General features: G+C 36.9%; 1 protein-coding gene across 3 annotated transcripts in view; it reads left to right on the forward strand.

The window, feature by feature from the left end:
- The window catches only part of TNNI3K (TNNI3 interacting kinase), a 383,736-nt gene that overhangs the window by 47,300 nt on the left and 317,364 nt on the right, over window positions 1-19,072 (forward strand). For 2 of the 3 annotated variants that reach the window (XM_088835391.1, XM_088835392.1), the window contains exons 1-2: window positions 4,542-4,679; window positions 5,285-5,393. In XM_088835391.1, the coding sequence (XP_088691517.1) occupies window positions 4,640-4,679; window positions 5,285-5,393 (149 nt within the window). In that variant the 5' untranslated portion in view covers window positions 4,542-4,639. Of the gene's footprint in view, window positions 1-4,541; window positions 4,680-5,284; window positions 5,394-19,072 lie in introns of those variants that run through there. The other variant, XM_055402899.2, reaches the window with a different exon arrangement.

Genomic DNA, 19,072 nt, shown 5'->3' on the forward strand with positions numbered 1-19,072 from the left:
TGCCTCACTGATTACCATAGGATAGAACCCACTGAAAATCTGAAACAATCTTCTTTTTCTCTTTATCTCAATTTTCTCTCCTCTTTTCCCATATACGGAATTCAGAGACTCAGAAAATTCCTGGTGAGTATGTATCTCACTTTCAGTTCAGTTCAGTCGCTCAGTCGTGTCCGACTCTCCACGACCCCATGAATCACAGCACACCAGGCCTCCCTGTCTATCACCAACTCCCGGAGTACACTCAAACTCATGTCCACAGAGTCGGTGATGCCATCCAGCCATCTCATTCTCCATCGTCCCCTTCTCCTCACGCCCCCAACCTTTCCCAGCATCAGAGTCTTTTCCAGTGAGTCAACTCGTCGCATGAGGTGGCCAAAGTATTGCAGTTTCAGCTTTAGCATCAGTCCCTCCAATGAACACCCAGGATTGATCTCCTTTAGAATGGACTGGTTGGATCTCCTTGCAGTATAAGGGACTCTTAAGAGTCTTCTCCAACACCACAGTTCAAAAGCATCGATTCTTCGGCGGTCAGCCTTCTTCACAGTCCAACTCTCACATCCATACATGACCACGGGAAAAACCATTGCCTTGACTAGACGGACCTTTGTTGGCAAAGTAATGTCTCTGCTTTTTAATATACTATCAAGGTTGGTCATAACTTTCCTTCCAAGGAGCAAGCGTCTTTTAATTTCATGGCTACAATCAGCATCTGCAGTGATTTTGGAGCCCAAAAAAATAAAGTCTGACACTGTTTCCACTGTTTTTCCATCTATTTCCCAAGAAGTGATGGGACCAGATGCCATGATCTTTGTTTTCTGAATGTTGAGCTTCAAGCCAACCTTTTCACTCTCCTCTTTCACTTTCATCAAGAGGCTTTTGAGTTCCTCTTCACTTTCTGCCATAAGGGTAGTGTCATAAAGGACAGAAATGGTATCTCACTTTAAGCCATCTTAAATGACTATGCCAAAGCTTTTGACTGTGTGGATCACAATAAACTGTGGAAAATTCTGAAAGAGATGGGAATACCAGACCACCTGACCTGCCTCTTCAGAAACCTGTATGCAGGTCAGGAAGCAACAGTTAGAACTGGTCATGGAACAACAGACTGGTTCCAAATAGGAAAAGGAGTGCGTCAAGGTTGTATATTGTCACCCTGCTTATTTAACTTATATGCAGAGTACATCATGAGGAATGCTGGGCTGGAAGAAGCACAAGCTGGAATCAAGATTGCTGGGAGAAATATCAATAACCTCAGATATTCAGATGACATCTTAAAATAGTGCTCCTCAAAGCTTCAAGTAAGCATCTACTTTAGAATCACTGCTTCTACTGCTAAGTCACTCCAGTCGTGTCCGACTCTGTGTGACCCCATAGACGGAAGCCCACCAGGCTCCCCCGTCCCTGGGATTCTCCAGGCAAGAATACTGGAGTGGGTTGCCATTTCCTTCTCCAATGTGTGAAAGTGAAAAGTGAAAGTGAAGTCGCTCAGTTGTGTCCGACCCTTAGCGACCCCACGGACTGCAGCCTACCAGGCTCCTCCATCCATGGCATTTTCCAGTCAAGAGTACTGGAGTGGCTTGCCATTGCCTTCTCCATTAGAATCACTAGGGATGCCTATTAAAATTAGATTCTAAGCCCTGCTCCTGTTCTACTGAATCAGAATTTCTGGGTAAAGAGCCCTGGTTTCTATATTTTCACAAAGCTTCTCAGGTAGTGTTTACTCTCACTAAAGTTTGAGAAGTTGAGAAAAATGACTAAAGTCATTTTTTAAATTGGGTTTTATTTTTTATAATATTTGACATTCTGCACTTCTGAAAATCTCAGAACTGGGAAGAGCAGAGTTCAATTTAGAGCATGTTATCAACTCAAGGTACAAAGAAGTAATTTTTACAGAGATACACAGTGCAGTGGAGGAAATATTTCCTGCTTCTGTGTGGATTCCCTCCAGCATTCCTTAGGAAAGAAAAGCAGGATTGTTATCCTGGATCATTTACTTATTCCAGCCTTTTCTTCATGTCCCTGAAGGCATCTGTATTGCCCTCAACCCATGACCTTGACTCACAGTCACAAAAGGGCTAATAGATAGTGTTCCTTTGGAAGCAGGAAATTCAGTAACATTTAATATTTTAGGTATTGAGATTATCATTTTCACCATTTTTAGCAAAATTTATTGCCTCAGGGTATAGAAAAATCCGATTGAGTTGTTGATTGGATTTTAAAACCTATTGCAAAAATTGTAGCTTTGAAAGTCATAGCCTTCATTTGTAAGAGCAAAGCTTTCTGAGATAATAAAAAATATTTGCAAAAATTAAAAGGAAAAATCCTAAAAATCAATGCATTAAATTTACATACCAAAGGGGAATTTGAAAAGACAGTGTAAGATGATATAAGAATTAGCTTTTCCTTCATTGGTAGAGGCAGTGCACACCCACTTATACACAGAGATATAAGCTATGAAATAGTGGAGAGAGAAAGAAGAAAGAAGATCGGGAAAAAGACAGACAGATTTAGATGTCCTCAAGAAGGTCAAAAGCCCTGGCTCCCATCCCTGTCCCTCTCGATTTAAGATATGAAAACCATGGAAATCTGAGAGAAGGGAACTTGTATGTTACTTTCCAATGTGTGGCTCTGGGAGATTGCTGGCCTCTTTAAAAAGACTATCTAGTTTGGTCTTCAGGACTTCAGGATGGGACTGAATGCTTGGTCACCAGAACCAGGCATTTAGGAAGTCAGGTGCCTAGGCCAGTGAGCCTGAGAAGAGCATATCTGGGGAAAGCAAGGACTTTCTGACCTAAAGGGATGGGCATCACCCAAGTGCTGAAAGCTGGTATAGCTGAAGTCCTCAAACAAGGAAAATGCAGAGTGCATGGATCAAGTAACCAGAGGCCACCACAGTGAAGCAGACATCAATGGCCCTGGCAGCATATACTGAGGAAGGAGAAATCAGGATTATATCCATGAGAGGACAGAGATGTCCATAAGGTTAGATACCGACTTCTCAAACTATATCTGATCAGTATAGAGACTGTCCTTCTGGAACTTAGATTACCTTTGCTGAGAAAAAGTTGTGGGAAATGATTAATTTGTCTAAGCAGTTGCTTCAAAAAGAAGCAGTTATTTGAACATTCAACTTCAATAAATAGGAAATTCATGTGTATTACATTGAAAGTATAGCCTCTAAAGGAGGATTTCAAGACTGACGTGTGTGTATTCTAGGTGTAAATAATTACATTATCCAAAAGAGATATATAGTTGAAAATCTCTGGGTTTTCCATTTATTCTCCATCATACCCTGAGTTCATTTATATCAATAGAAATATGCATGTCCAAAGAGGAATGCTGCTGTTTAGTGTAATATCTAACTTAGACTTTAGAATCATATAAACTCAGAATTAATTTCATATTCCTCTGCTGCTGCTGCTGCTGCTAAGTCGCTTCAGTCTTGTCTGACTCTGTGCGACCCCATAGATGGAAGTCCACCAGGCTCCCCTGTCCCTGGGATTCTCCAGGCAAGAACACTGGAGCGGGTTGCCATTTCCTGCTCTCTGCTAGCAAATCTGGATTTTCTCATCTATAAAATGAGACTACTATACACCTTGCAGGATTATATAAGGTATAAATGACAAAATGCATATAAAACACTTAGACTAGTGTCTGGATGCTAAGCAGTCCATCTTATTATCTGTAATCTTATTGTTCTTGTCATTGTTATTTTATGAATTGCTGTTTGTAGAAATCACTGTCTTAGATCCTTATCTGTGACTCACGGTCAATATAATCAACAAGTGGTATAAATTAATCATGGTCTATGTTGAGAATTTCTTCCTGGAAAAATAATTTTGTAGCTCTGCTCTAGGCCAAATTCACATTCATTTCTATTAGTAGTATGCCATAGGATGTTGATTTCCATTATTTATATTCTATTGAGACAAATTCTATCTCAAGTCACCATTTTCCAACAACCTTTACTTTGGCTTAGGAGAAAATGATGCTGAAAGACGATCTAGGTAGTTTTAATAGCTCTTTCTGGACCTCAGCCACTCCAGTACTATTGCCTAGAAAATCCCATGGATGGAGGAGCCTGGTGGGCTGTAGTCCGTGGGGTCGCTAAGGGTCGGACACGACTGAGCGACTTCACTTTCACTTTTCACTTTCACACATTGGAGAAGGAAATGGCAACCCACTCCAGTGTTCTTGCCTGGAGAATCCCAGGGACGGGGGAGCCTGGTGGGCTTCCGTCTATGGGGTCGCACAGAGTCGGACACGACTGAAGTGACTTAGCAGTAGCAGCAGCTGAACCTCAGATGTAACAGAATGACTTTCTAGATTAAAAGAAATGCCCATCAAGGTACATATGGGTAAATAATCAATGGATCAAGGCAAATAATCGTATGGAAACATTTACTCTTTATCTTTGCTATAGCTCTTTTAAATAGACTGACTAATTCCTTTCATGATTGCACCGTTGAAACCACAAACTATTTTATTCTTTGTCATTGTTGCATGACATTCCATTTGACAGTCAGCTTATTTTTAGCCCGACTATCAAAGTATTTTTCAACTGGACTGTCACTGCACTTGAACTTGGAATCTTGCAGCCTCAGGAACTGCACTGGGGAAAAGAAGAAACTTCTAACAAATGGGAAATTATAAATCCAGACCAACGCAAACTTGTACTGGTAATTATTCTTATATCTTTAAATGTAATATAATTCAGTAGGTATTATATATAGTTAACATTTCACTGGAATATCTGCTAATTTTTGCAAGAGGACAAGACAAAATTTATGCAAAAGTGTTAAGATTATCTGAACTCAAATTATTTTTTCTCAGAAAGATCTTTAGAAAAAGCCATAAAATTTCTTATAATACTATAATGTTTTAGTTCCTAGATATAATGCTATAGAAAAAAAATTTGGAATACTGTTGAATATAGGGATTTTAGGATTACATTTTAAGTATCTAGTACTTAAAACCTAAAAACTCTTGTCTAGCAACTAGAGATTGCTATAATTATAATGCAATAAAATCAAATGAAATAAGTCAAATATATTCTTCTATGTAAATATATTATCCAGTATCAAATGGGTTTTTAATTACTACAATTCTATATGATTGCCTTTTAAATATAAACATTTGCATTTTAAACTAAATCAGTAATTTAAATTAAGTATTGTTTAATTCAGAGTAAGAGCAGAGTTTTAATCACTTGTATGTTATGAGTTGTGTCTACATTTTGCAAAGCACAGCTATGAATCAGTCCCTTTTTGTTTTTCTTTACTAGATGAATGGAAGAAGAAAGTCAGTGAATCTTATGTTATTGTAATAGAAAGATTAGAAGATGACCTGCAGATCAAAGAAAAAGAACTTACAGAACTGAGGCATATATTTGGGTAAAGTTGTCAGAGTTATTATTTCTATGAATGTGTCTTCATTGTTGATCTAGTTTTTAGCTATACTAAAATGCAGCCCATGAAACCTTCAACATTAACCTTAGAATATAAGGTTATATTCTAACCTTTCATATAGCCCCTGACCATTCATATAGTCCCTAAAATTACAAATATCTTGCCTCCTTAAAATATGCCTTGCCTGTTCCCATCACTTAAGTTTAAAGAGAGAGGAACCTGAAGGTTAGCCTTTGAAAACAAACTGTTGCTGATCTGAGTAATCTCTAGAATTAGATCACTCTTATAAGCCATTCCATGAACAAACACTAAGACTTCTTTTCTCAAATGCTGGTGGAATACTGGCCACATTTTTCTTTTTGGACTACCGGAGAACTCCAGATTTATCAAACCCTTTGGTCCCTTGACATTGAAAGGTTGTCCCTTAATGAAACGGAGTATTGCTCTGCCCTTGAACAATCATACAACAATGTGTAATATTGGCTTCAGGCTTTCACTGGGTTTTGTTCCATGATAACAAGATAAAAATAATCTGGCATAGTGTCACAACCTTGTAAGACACAAAATGTTCAGAGAAGAGGGGCAGAGCCCTTATACACATTAGCAACCTTCTGGAGAAATTGAATCTGGCATTGAGAAACAATATATTTTCGAGAGTCAATTTGAGTTAGCTGCCTGACAGGAAAAGTTCCATGAAGGCCAATTAGCCATGTTCACTTATAGCTGTGTTAATCATATAATACTTTTATAACAAAGAACTCTATCCATTTTACTCAGAAAATAAAGGTAATAAAGCAATGACCAAATGACATATTTTCAAGAAAAATTTCAGATATAGTAAACATACAAAGCTCACATAACTGGCAAATAAAACTACCCATGTATAATATAGTTTATATAAAATTGTCAGTGGTTTAATAAGGCATTTATAAGTATTCAGTTTATAGTTTGGGAAATAGTTAATTCTTTGTGTTATTTAGCCCAAAATTATTAACTCCATTTTGACACTTTGATGAGATACCCTAGGATGGCTTTTGCAAGTATTATCACATACTGTCTTACAGGAAAATATTTGAAATTCCTATAGAGATGTGACTGACACTGTGGTATAATAGATTTATGCGTACATATTAATTTTGTTGAAAAAAGCTATGAATATAGAACTTAATCATAAGTCCTCTAGTTCTTATTGACTCAGATAAATATGCTGAATAAGATGTGATTAAACTGGAGATTTTCCTCGACTATATTTGTCATTTTTTTAAATTTGGGAAGTATTATGCCAATATGTCAAGGCTAATTTAAACAGACATATCCTTCTAAGAATTAAGCTTGAAATGTACTTTTTCTCTCAAACTATATCAACAACAAGTAGCTATTTCTACAGGTCTTGTTCTGGCCTAGTTTTCTCCTGTATTTCTACTATATGTGATAAATGTGACCTTCTTTTTGCTGATTAGTATTATGGGGGTTATAGGTGAAAGACAGGAATCAGTGTAACTTATAATTCAGAATTTATTGTGCCAGCTATATTCAAGGTGCTATTCCAGATACACTGAATATGAACCATTCATTATTTAATCATCACCATGACCCTGTGTGATAGGTAATATTCATTCTGGTGGATAATAAACTAAGGAGTAGAGATGGTGGATCTGGTCAAGATCATTTGGTCAAGCATTGGAACTATGATTTATAGCGAGGTCTACCCAGCTCCATAGAGAGAGCTTTTCCTACCACATCCTGATTCTTGTTCCAGGAGTTCATAATCTGGTTGAGGGGAAACACATATATAAATAACTCACAGAAGACAGTCTATGACAAGCACTAAGTGGAAGGAAAAACAGGACAGTTTTCAAATATAAAAAATATGAAGTTTGATGTCTTGATTTATTCATTGGCTTTATAAAGCATTCCAGATAAAAGGCAGAGTTAAGTAAGTATATATAGGCAAGAATGGATGAGAACCATGGAAAGTCTACAACAACCAAGAAAACTTTATGTCTTGGCCATTTTATCTAAGTTGAGTAAAAAAGCTGTTTCAGTCAGCATTTACAAGCTATATATCCTTGGTTATATTGCTTTATCTCCTTGAGCCTCATTTACACTGTAAAATGTAATTACAGCCTCACAGGACTTTTAAAAATGATGTCAAATTATGAGTACAGGGCCTAATGCACAGTATGCATTGAATAATTGGAGGTTTTGATTATCATGATTAATTGGATAAATAAGGGCAGTTTGAAAGACTGAAGACCTTATTGACAAGTGGGAGTAACTTTGACAAGTTTATTCAAAGTTAAGAAGTGAGAAAATTAGGATAAAGTGTTTTTACATCAAGAAGACATTTTCAAAAATAAAAATGTAAAATGTTGAAACAATTCAAAATAGTGCCAACATCTGACATATAACTTTTAAAGATTGCGATCAAGAGGGATTTGAACATTTTTCAGACTAGAGTATTAGAAAGTTCATCAAAATGGATGTCAAAGATGGTAGGGCATTTTGAGGAAAGGAAGACTGGTAGCCTGGTGCTGAAGCCATTAAAGAAGCTGTAGAAATGTCCCATTATCCAGAAGTAATAATGAGGCTGAGGCCAGGAATACCCACAGCCTAGAATCATGTCTCTCCAAGGGCTAAGGACCTCCCACAGTTTTCTTACAAAAATTTTAGATTCCATTATTCTATCCCATATCAAGTGAATCAGAATCTCTGGGGCTGATTTCCAGAGACCTGAATTTTTAACAAGCTCCCCCAGGTAATACCTTTGCATGCGAAAAATGATACTTCAGCTAAAGTTTGGAAACAACACTTCTAGAAAGGTATCTAAGTTGCACTGAGAACTCTGCTTGCTGTGATATTGTTAAAGGGATGAGGAACATGAAAACAGAAAGCAAGGCAACTAGTATGGTCTATAGAGACAAGGAAGCAAGCAAACAAACAAAACATGAGTACTCTGCTCTTCTATCAAGGCAAACAGCATCAGAGGGAAAGAAAGTCAATCCTGCCTAAGGCAAAGTCCTGAGACTTTTTTTCTTTTCTCTAGAATAAAATGATAGATGACAAGCAAAGAAAAAAATGGAGTACTGAGAATATATTATAAATTGTCTTACTCATTGGCTCACACACCAAAATTTTAAAAATAATGCAGTTTAAGCAGAATTACATGGACACAGGAGCCTGACGGGCTACAGCCCATGAGTTGCAGAGTCAGACACAATTGAGTGACTGACACCAAATATTGTATGAAATCACATTTAATTGAGTATCTACGACATTTTAGCTGTTAAATCTTAGAATCTTTCTCATTTTTATTCATACTTTATGTAATGTAAGGAGTACTTCAGTGATGAACAACTCTGTTATGCTGCTTGACATCAGGCTTCCTCTGAACAGGTAGATAGCAGGAAAAGTATCAGGTGCCTAAAATGAATTATTTAATACCAGAGTCATAACTGAAGGATCACTAGTGCAAACATAAGTTTGTCTGTGTTTTTGTGGGTTTTTTTGCAGTTTTTTGGTTGTTTTCATTTGTTGAAGTTTATTTGTAGCAACTAATACCATTCATTAAAAGAGACTTTCTGCCTCATAAATTAAGAATTCAGTTCAGTTACTGACTTATGTCACATCAAATACACAATTTCCAGTATAGCTTTCACTCACAACATAATACAAAGCAATATAAGTGCTAAACTTAAAAAAAGACAAAAAGAGCTAAAAGATGATTGATTATGCCAATTTATAGCAGCTTTGCAAAGGGAACTTGATATGGGAAAGAAGTGGAATGGAAATTGAATGTTCCTTCATCTTCCATAATAAAGTTGCATTCACTCTTAATTTTGAACATTTCTTAAGATAATAGATGAGAGACTGGAAAAGATGAGGAAATAGAGAAGCAGAAGAAGGAAAGACAAAAGTGGTACCCTGAAGTACATTATGTGGTTATTTCCTCCTCTGCACCATCTCTGATCTTTGTGTTTATCAGTATAATAACACTTAATACTTGGTGTTGTCTTTATCAATTTACAGGTCTGTCTATTAACTGGTATTAATAAATATGTTCACTAAGGAGAGCTTCTTTGACTATTCAGCTTTATCTGTAGTTGCATTTATTTGTAATACCTATTTGTATATCACTTGAAAACAAATTGACAGTTTAATGCCTACCATTTGTCAGGCATGGTAGTACGTATTTTAATATGTATTAACTCATATGATTGGCCACCTCATGCGATGAGTTGACTCACTGGAAAAGACTCCAATGCTGGGAAAGGTTGGGGGCAGGAGAAGAAGGGGACGACTGAGAATGAGATGGCTGGATGGCATCACCAACTCTGTGGACATGAGTTTGAGTGAACTCCGGGAGTTGGTGATGGACAGGGAGGCCTGGCGTGCTGTGATTCATGGGGTCGCGGAGAGTCGGACACGACTGAGCGACTGAACTGAACTGAACTGAACTGAAGGTGCTTTGAGCACAGTAACTGTCACATGTACAACACTCAAAAATGTTAGTTAAAAACTAATCATCATTATTTATGTTCACATCTTTCTGGGGTTTATATTGCACTTCCATTTTATAACTGAAGAAAATAAGGCTAGTCAAATTAAACTGGCTTGAACCAGGTTACACATAGTTCTCTCTAACTTAGTACCTTACTCACTTCCACTATCTCTCCCTCTTTTCTCCTCCCTCTGTTCTTCTCTCCCATCCCATACTGGAGGGAAAAGAAATATGGATAATATTATCTTTGAAAACTTTTCACCTTCACAATGCCACTGTACAGTTTTGCTGTGTCCTGTATATTAGTACTGTCCTTACATGCGGTAATGAAGGAATATCATTTACAATCCCACTCCCACCCCTTGGTGATACATAGACTTCTTCCACAATCTTTGTAAACCACTTACAAGTTGACTTTCCACATGCAACTTTTGAAAGACTTCCAATTTAATTGTTTTGTTTCAACGTTCTTAAGTCTTTAGAAATTTTAGAACTATGTTTTTCTGATTTCATCATCAAGCCTACTTTTTACCTGCTTAATCTGTAATATATCTATAAAGAGATTACCAAAGAAGTTATAATTTTTCAGTGCTCTCACTTTTCAACATAATCAGAAGAACCCTATTTTTTTTTTCTCATTTTTAACCTTATTTTGACATTGAATAGATATACTTTGGTCAATAGTGTATTAACACTTTGAAATTGTGAAATGTCTCACTTTGAAATTGATTAGGTTTAATAAATAAGAAAGGTCAAAAGTCTATTCAGTGAAAAAGCAGTTGCAATGTTAAGAGGAATTAAAAAAGAAAAAAAAAAAGGAAAGGGAAAAATAATGAAGGAATTTTCCGAGTTGTATCTTCCTGCTTCTTTTCTTCCTGAAAAGTTCCTCTGGGCCCAGCTGCAGTCCACCATACTTATCTAACAAATGAAATATCTCCTCTAAATCTACTTTTTCAGAACTATAAACAATTATGAAATTTAGCTGTTATAAAATGAATAGCTCCAGAAACAATACAGGCTGATCTTGCCTAAGAAGAGTGAAATTTTCTATCAGGGAGCTAAGTAGAGTGTTGAGGGAGGAAGTTACATCTTAATAAAATTGAGTGAAAGATTATTTGGTATTTTGGTGAGTGTATTGTGTTAATTAACAATGAAACAGAAAACAAACAACAAACAAACAAAAAGATCTCAAATCAAAAAGCAGAGAATTCACACTGTCCCAAGACTGTTTACCTCTCTATATCTTTTCTTGCTTGTCTCCATAAAACTTAGTGGGGTTTCCTGGTGGCTCAGATGGTAAAGAATCTGCTCACAATGCAGGAGACCCAGGTTCAATCCCTGGGTCAGGAAAATCCCCTGGAGAAGGGAATGGCAACCCACTCCAGTATTCTTGCCTGGAGAATTCCATGAACAGACGAGCCTGGTGGGCTACAGTCCATGGGGTTGCAAAGAGTTGGACAGGAATGAACAGCTAACACTACTACTACTAAGTAAAGCTAGTTATGAATAAAAGTTTTACAGGAATATTGAGTAAAAACTTTCAAGCAGCTTGATCTCAGACTCTCGCTCACTCTCTGTCTGTCTGCCTCTTTCTCTTTAACTTAGTACTTCACTAAGTCTTACTGGCTTTCTCCATTTTATCCTCCTTTCGATCTTCCCTCCCATCCCATTCTGCCTTCCTCTTCCCTTTCTACTTTCCTATCCCTCTTCTCAAATGCAAAGCAAAATAATAAAAAGGTTAAAATAATTAATACCAATAGTTTCAGCACTCTAGTAAAAATAATTATTATAGCAGGTAGTACTTACAAAAGTCTTAAAAGATCTAACTCATTTAAACCTCAAAATAACCCTATGAGCTAAGAATTCTTATTATTTCAGTTTTATTTTCCTTAACTATACTTTCGTTTCAGTTATGTCCAACTCTTTGTGACCCTATGGACTTCAGCATGCCAGGCTTCACTGTCCATCATAAACTCCCAGAGATTGCTCAAACCAATGTCCATCGAGGTTGTGATGCCATACAACCATCTCATCCTCTGTCATCCCCTTCTACTCCAGGCTTCAATCTTTCCCAGCATCAGGGTCTTTTCTAAAGAGTCAATTCTTCACATTAGGTGCAAAGTATTGGAGCTTCAGCTTCAGTATCAGTCCTTCCAATGAATATTCAGGGTTGATTTCATTTAGGATTGAATGGTTTGATCTCCTTGCAGTCCAAGGCACTCTCAAGAGTCTTCTCTGACACCACAGTTCAAAAGCATCAATTCTTCAGTGCTCAGCTTTCTTTATGGTCCAGCTCTCACATCCATACATGACTACTGGAAAAACCGTAGCTTTGATTATACAGACCTTTGTTGGCAAAGTAATGGCTGTGCTTTTTAATATGCTGTTTTGGTTGGTCATAACTTTTCTTCCAAGGAGCAAGTGTCTTTTAATGGCTGCAGTGACCATCTGTTCTGATTTTGGAGCCCAAGAAAATAAAGTCTGTCTCTGTTTTCTTTGATTCCCCATCTATTTGCCCTGAAGTGATGGGACCAGATGCCATGATCTTCGTTTTTGAATGTTGAATTTTAAGACAGCTTTCTCACTTTCTTCTTTCTCTTTCATCAAGAGGCCCTTGATGAAAGTGAAGTTCTTCTTCGCTTTCTGCCATAAGGGTGCTGTCATCTGCATATCTGAGTTATTGATATTTGTCCCAGCAATCTTGATTCCAGCTTGTGCTTCATCCTAGCCCAGCATTTCACATGATGTACTCTTCATATCAGTTAAATTAGCAGGTTTACAATATACAGCCTTGATGTAATCGTTTGCCAATTTGGCACTAGCTCATTGTTCCCTGTCTGGTTCTAACTCTTGCTTCTTGACCTACATATAGGATTCTCAGGAGGCATGTAAGGTGGTGTGGTATTCCTGTCTCTTGAAAAATTTTCCACAGTTTGATGTGATCCACACAGTCAACGGCTTGGCATAGTCAATAAAGCAGAAGTAGATGTTTTCCTGGAAATCTCTTGCTTTTTCTGTGATCCAATGGATGTTGGCAATTTGATGTCTTGTTCCTCTGCCTTTTCTAAATCCAGCTTGAATATCTGGAAGTTCACTGTTCATGTACTGTTGAAGCCTTGCTTGGAGAATTTTGAGCATTACTTTGCTAGCATATGAGAAGAGTGCAATTGTGCAGTAGTTTGAGCATTCTTTGGCATTGCCTTTCTTTTGGACTGGAATGAAAACACCTTTTCCAGTCCTGTGGCCACTGCTGTGTTTTCCAAATTTGCTGGCATATTGAGAGCAGCAGTTCCATAGCTTCATCTTTTAGAATATGAAATAACTCAGCTGGAATTCCATCAACTCCCAGCTTTGTTCATAGTGATGCTTCCTAAGGCCCACTTGACTTCACATTCCAGGATGTCTGGCCCTAGGTAAGTGATCACACCATCGTGGTTATCTGGTTCATGAAGACCTTTTTTGTATAGTTCTTCTGTGTATTCTTGCCACCTCTTCTTAATATCTTTGCTTCTGTTAGGTACATACCGTTCTGTCCTTTATTTTTTCTTTGATATCATTTAGCTCCAGGAATACAGTAACATATCAAAAACTCTTTATAACCTCATGAACTTTACAGTCCATGGAATTCTCCAGACCAGAATCCTGGAGTGTGTAGCCATTCCTTTCTCCAGAGGATCTTCCCAACCCAGGGATCGAACCCAGGTCTCCCGCATTGCAGGCAGATTCTTTACCAGCTGAACCACTAAGGAAGCCCAAGAATATCAGAGTGGATAGGCGATCCCTTCTCCAGCAGATCTTCCCAACCCAGGAATCAAACCAGGTATCCTGCATTGCAGGCAGATTCTTTACCAGCAGAGCTACCAGGGAATCCCCAGCTCTTCTTTATCTACCACCATATCTCAATAATTTTTTAATGTATGAATGAAAGAATGAATATGCTTCATAGTGTTAGTTTGCAAACTTGATCTGGGAGATACTGGAAAAATATGTTTCTGTATATTTCTTGTGTATACATTCTGAGAATAAGTCTTATTGATGATTTTTCTGTTTTTATTAGGGTTTTTGGGGGGACGGGCATCAGCAGCATCCATTAAAAACTACACAAGAATTTACAACCAGCCATTTGAAACCTAAATGATCAATTTTGGGAACTACATGGACCATAACAAAATTTGGCCTTCTTTCTACCTTCTGTGCCTTTACCTACATTTCGGCCAATGAATTAAAGAAATGTATCTACCTATCTTTAGATTTTCCTTTGCCAAGTGTTAAAATGTTGAATTTTAATAAGTTTCCATTTGTGATCATGTCACATAGTTAGTTCCTTGAAAGGATGGAGTCATGAGAAGAAGTTTAATTGGATCACAAAACTTCATACTTTTCAGGAATAAAGATAAATGCTAAGGAAAGAGTCCATTATGTTACAAGAAAGAAAGTAACCTTTGGACACAAAACAACCATTTTTAATGATTAAGGACAGAATTTACTATTAGAAGTATATTCATAATAGTGACTTCATTTTAATTAGGAACCTCATTCATGCCCCAGCAAGCACTGTGAACTCATTAGGATATGTTAAGTTACAGTATGACATGGCAGGTGATGAAAAATGTAAGGGAGAATTAAAAAATAAATTGAACTTAGAATATTAGAATATGTAAGTGATATTCATTTGGCAGCGAATTTGACATATACAGTTCCTTAGAAGAAGCAGAAGAAGAGAACAAGAAATATCTATCACAGGAATGATTGCTTTAAAATCTTGAATACTTTAATTGCATGTGTCAAAACAGAAATATATGACTACAAGCAAATGGGAAGTAAGAATTAGAATTCAAATGTAGCCCAAAAGTTACTCTCATTAAGAAAATTACATTCCAATCATTAAAATTTATATTAAAATTTTACTATTAAAATTGCACTTGACTGCCATTATGGGAGTCTATTTTCTGCTTATTCATTTTGTTGGCATTAACAGAAGCTGCGTGAGTTCAGGGAGAGTAGAATTCAAGAGGAAAACAAAAGTAAGAGACTACAGCTCAGTTTTGACAAAATGCTATTTAGCACTCTACTGATTCACACCTGTAATGGAGGTGCGGGTTTGATTCCTGGGTCAGGTTACAGTCCATGGAGTTGCAAAAGTAGGACACAATTTAGCGACTAAATCGCCACTACTACTGATTCACTTATGAATGGTCAGGTCTAGTATAAGATTTAATAAGTTGAAGAATGATTGTTAAATAAAAAGTTTCTAATATAATTCATATTTTCAGTCTTATGTAAATAGACATGCATTTGGTATTTTTTAAAAATAAAACACTGGATGTTAGCACTTTACTTTTCTGTTTATTCAGTATGTACTTCCTTTGCAAAGCTGCTTGAAGCATTAGTGATCAGGATTAATACTAAGGTCAGTTTCAGGATTCTATCTAGTATGCATATTCCCAAGACTGATGCACTTAAATGATCTGGGAATTAGTGAGTAGTTTCTATCAAATAGACTGCTGAGAACAACCTGAAACAAGCATTAAGAACAGAGGTGGAGCACACAGTTGATGTTCAGTAGATGCTGTGCCAGACTGATTGAATATATCATCAAAGTTAGATCATAGAAAAAGAAAGCAATTAAGTCTGTCTTCTCAGTAAAATGATTTTCAGCACAACCTTTTTTCCTTTGGATTTTGTTGTTCTTTTAATCGCTTCAGTGTTAATACCTTCCCCATAATAATGATGCTGCTGGACTTGCATCACAAAACCATGATAGTTTGCACTGTCAATCACTGATAGTTGCTCTTAATCACTGATAGGTGCTAGGTGTCACAACGGTGAACTTAGTCAAAATAGGGAAATTTACAGGTTGTCAAATGTGAGAGGTCAAAGAAGGTCAAACTTGGTTTGAAAACTGTGCTAAAATTCTCTCAAGATTTAGACTACAAAAGGAAAGTCATATATTCACAGTAAACTTGCTAAAAATCAAAATAATGTTTAATAACATATCATGTACCGAATACTGTAGTAAGTACTTAATCTCATTTTCTTCACAATGCAATGTCATATGAATCCTTTTAATAATTTTGTAACTGAAGAAAACGAGGCTTGAGGAGGTAAAATAACTTGCTCAAATTGGAGGGGGAAAAATACTACTTAGAAACAGGATTTCAATCCTGGTGTATATACAAGGCCCATGATTTAAAGTACTTACACTGCTGAAATGATTTCTTCCACTTTTAAAACATCAAAACATGGTAGGCATTGCTGCATAATATTAGAGATACACATTGACAAACTAATTTACTCAAGGGTTTATTACTCCAGAGGAGCTCTCAAGTTCTATCTTCTTTCAGCATTTTGCCATCCGTTCTGTTCTGTCGCTCAGTCGTGTCTGACTTTTTGCAACCCGTGGACTGTAGCCTACCAGGCTTCTCCGTCCATGGGATTCTCCAGGCAAGAATACTGGAGCAGGTTACCGTTTCCTTCTCCAGGGGATCTTCACAACCCAGGGATTGAACCCGGGTCTTCCGCATTGGAGGCAGACGCTTTAACCTCTAAGCCACCAGGGAAGCCCGCATTTTGCCATGTATTCCATTATAGTTAGCTCATAAGAAAGTACTTTCTCCCATTCTCTCTTAGGCTGAAGATTTTATATAGTTCTTTACATTTAACAGAAGGCTTCCCTCTCCTGCCCCACTCCAATACTCTGTGTTCTGTCTTGTATTCTTTTTTTTTTTTGGTCATTTAAAGCAGATCTTTATTTCTTTTAAATGGAAGGAATTGTGAAAGAGAAAAAACAGAATACATATATAACCTCAACATTAAGTTTACAACAGAGATTCAATCTTTGTTATTGAATTAACACTGAAGAAAGATAATTTTTTATGAAATGGATAAAATAATTGGCATGAATATAAAACATTTTATAAGTGTAAAACATATCAAAGGTATATGATTTTTAAAGTTAATCATATAAATTTACAGTAATTATCCTTGAGCTGATAGCAACTTTCTTTTTTTATTGGAGGCTAATTACTTTACTGTTTTGTATTCTTATTGTGTGTTTCCTTTGCTGGATGATGACAGGACCAAGGAAGAAAAGCCAAAGCAGTTCAGAGCAATCTTCAATTGCTACTTACAGTTTTCTTTTCCTTTTTATTATGGACACTGAAAGGGAAATGTTAGTCTCTCAGTCTTGTCTGACTCTTTAAGACCCCACAGACTGTAGCCCACCAGGCTTCTCTGTCCATGGAATTCTCATTCCCTTCTCTAGGGGATCTTCCCCACCCAGGGATCAAACCCAGGTCTCCTGCATTGCAGGCAGATTTTTACCATCTGAGCCATCAGGGAAGCCCATTATGGGCACTAATTTCCTACAGATTTTAAGAAAAAAATCCAATCTACCTAGCTTTAAAAGTTGAGTTCAGCTCTTCAGAAAACCGGTGTTATTTGAAATCAAAACTATAGATAAGATGTCTGTGAATGCACTTCCAAGTATGGGCTACTGAGTGCACTTTGTTTAGGATCACCTATCAATGAAATATCTCCAACACATCTATAATACAATTAACTTTGAGAATTTAGATATCTGGCTCAGCCTAAGGCCATGTATTTCCAAGAACCAAATTATTTCATAAAATTTCCATTCATACTATGAAATAGGTATAACATTTACAATTAGGCTCATTTGGGTAGACAATTTAAATAGTGGTGTTTTCATCAGATTTTTTTTTGGTGTTCTTGCATTGTTCATTGAGGTAGGAGAAAGTGCAAATAGAAACAAGTTAAATTCTTAACTCTTTTTCATGAAATCCTGGGCTCCTTGCTACATTAACAATTAGTAACAATGACTTGGAACTTATTGTACTTCTATGTGTCGCATTCCAAAGAGAGTTGAGGTATGTTTCTCAATATAAGTAAATGTGTCTATGGACTTTGCTACTGAGAAGTTGAAGCAAGAAGGCTAAGGGGGTGGGAAAATTCTGGAATATTCTCATGTCTCTGAAAACAAACCATTGGACTTGCCATTGCTAATTAAAGCATTTTACTAAGATCCTTCAAATTCCCTAGAATTAGAGGCTTCTCTTTTTAGCAGCACCCTGGAGAATAGCGCCTTTTCTTTTTCTGTTTTAAAATTTCAATAGCTTTTGAAGTTTTTAACTGGGTGCCTTGATGATAATGTTCTGAATTCATAGTACCTTTCACATGTAAGTACTTTACGAATGATAATAGAAGGCTTATTCACCAAAGACTTTGCTATCTCACTAAAGCTGCTGGAGATTTAAATGGCAGGAGGCAGCCTGAAATTAACCTGGAAGGCCAAAAATGTGATCTCATATCTACTGAAAAATGTGTGGCAGTTATCAGTGACCTCAAGAGGTCAAGAATTTAGCTTTACATTTTTTTCAAAGGCTACCTATGGCTCTCTAGGGCCCTCCTGGGGCAATAGTCTTTGTTCAGACAAAGTCAAGGATTTCATTAATTGAATCAGTAACACTACTTCTCTTCTCACCTGGGACTGTATCATAGATACCCTATCAGAGTTTAGACCTTCTTTATCTGTGAAATCTGACCCAGTCAGAGTATAAGAAAATTTTCCTTCAGGCAGAATTTGTAATACATTGGGACTCTATTCCTGTCTCCAGAATCTTATCAAACGCTACTTTTATTTTTCTTTTTGGAGAGAATTTCTTGAATTTCTCCGTAAGTATTTTATAAGGCGTTGATTGTGAGAGAAATGAGTTTCCTTTCAAATATCTGTGTTTTCTACTTATACATAAATTTTAATTCATCAGGGTGCCCCGAGAAGTTCAAATTATACACAGAACATATACCTTGTATGAGAATCATTAATTTAAACTTGATCTCTCAAACTTTTAATATTATTTCTCATGATTTTAATTGTTCTTCAGCTAGTTGTTGTTGGTCACTAAGTCATGTCCAACTCTTTGTGACCCCATGGACTGTAGGTAGCCCACTAGGGTCCTCTGTCCATGGCAATAATACTGGAGTGGGTTGCCATTACCTTCTCTAGGGGATCTTCCCATCCCAGGGATTGAATTTACATCTGCTGCATTGGCAGGCAGATCCTTTACTGCTGAACCACTAGGGAAGCCCCTCTTCATCTAGAGGTATAATCAAAATTATTTTTTCTAGGTACATAAGAATCCTA

This window comes from Moschus berezovskii, chromosome 4 (genome assembly GCF_049115385.1).
Source record: "Moschus berezovskii isolate FMDL1 chromosome 4, NW_MosBer_1.0, whole genome shotgun sequence".
NCBI classification, from domain to species: domain Eukaryota; kingdom Metazoa; phylum Chordata; class Mammalia; order Artiodactyla; family Moschidae; genus Moschus; species Moschus berezovskii.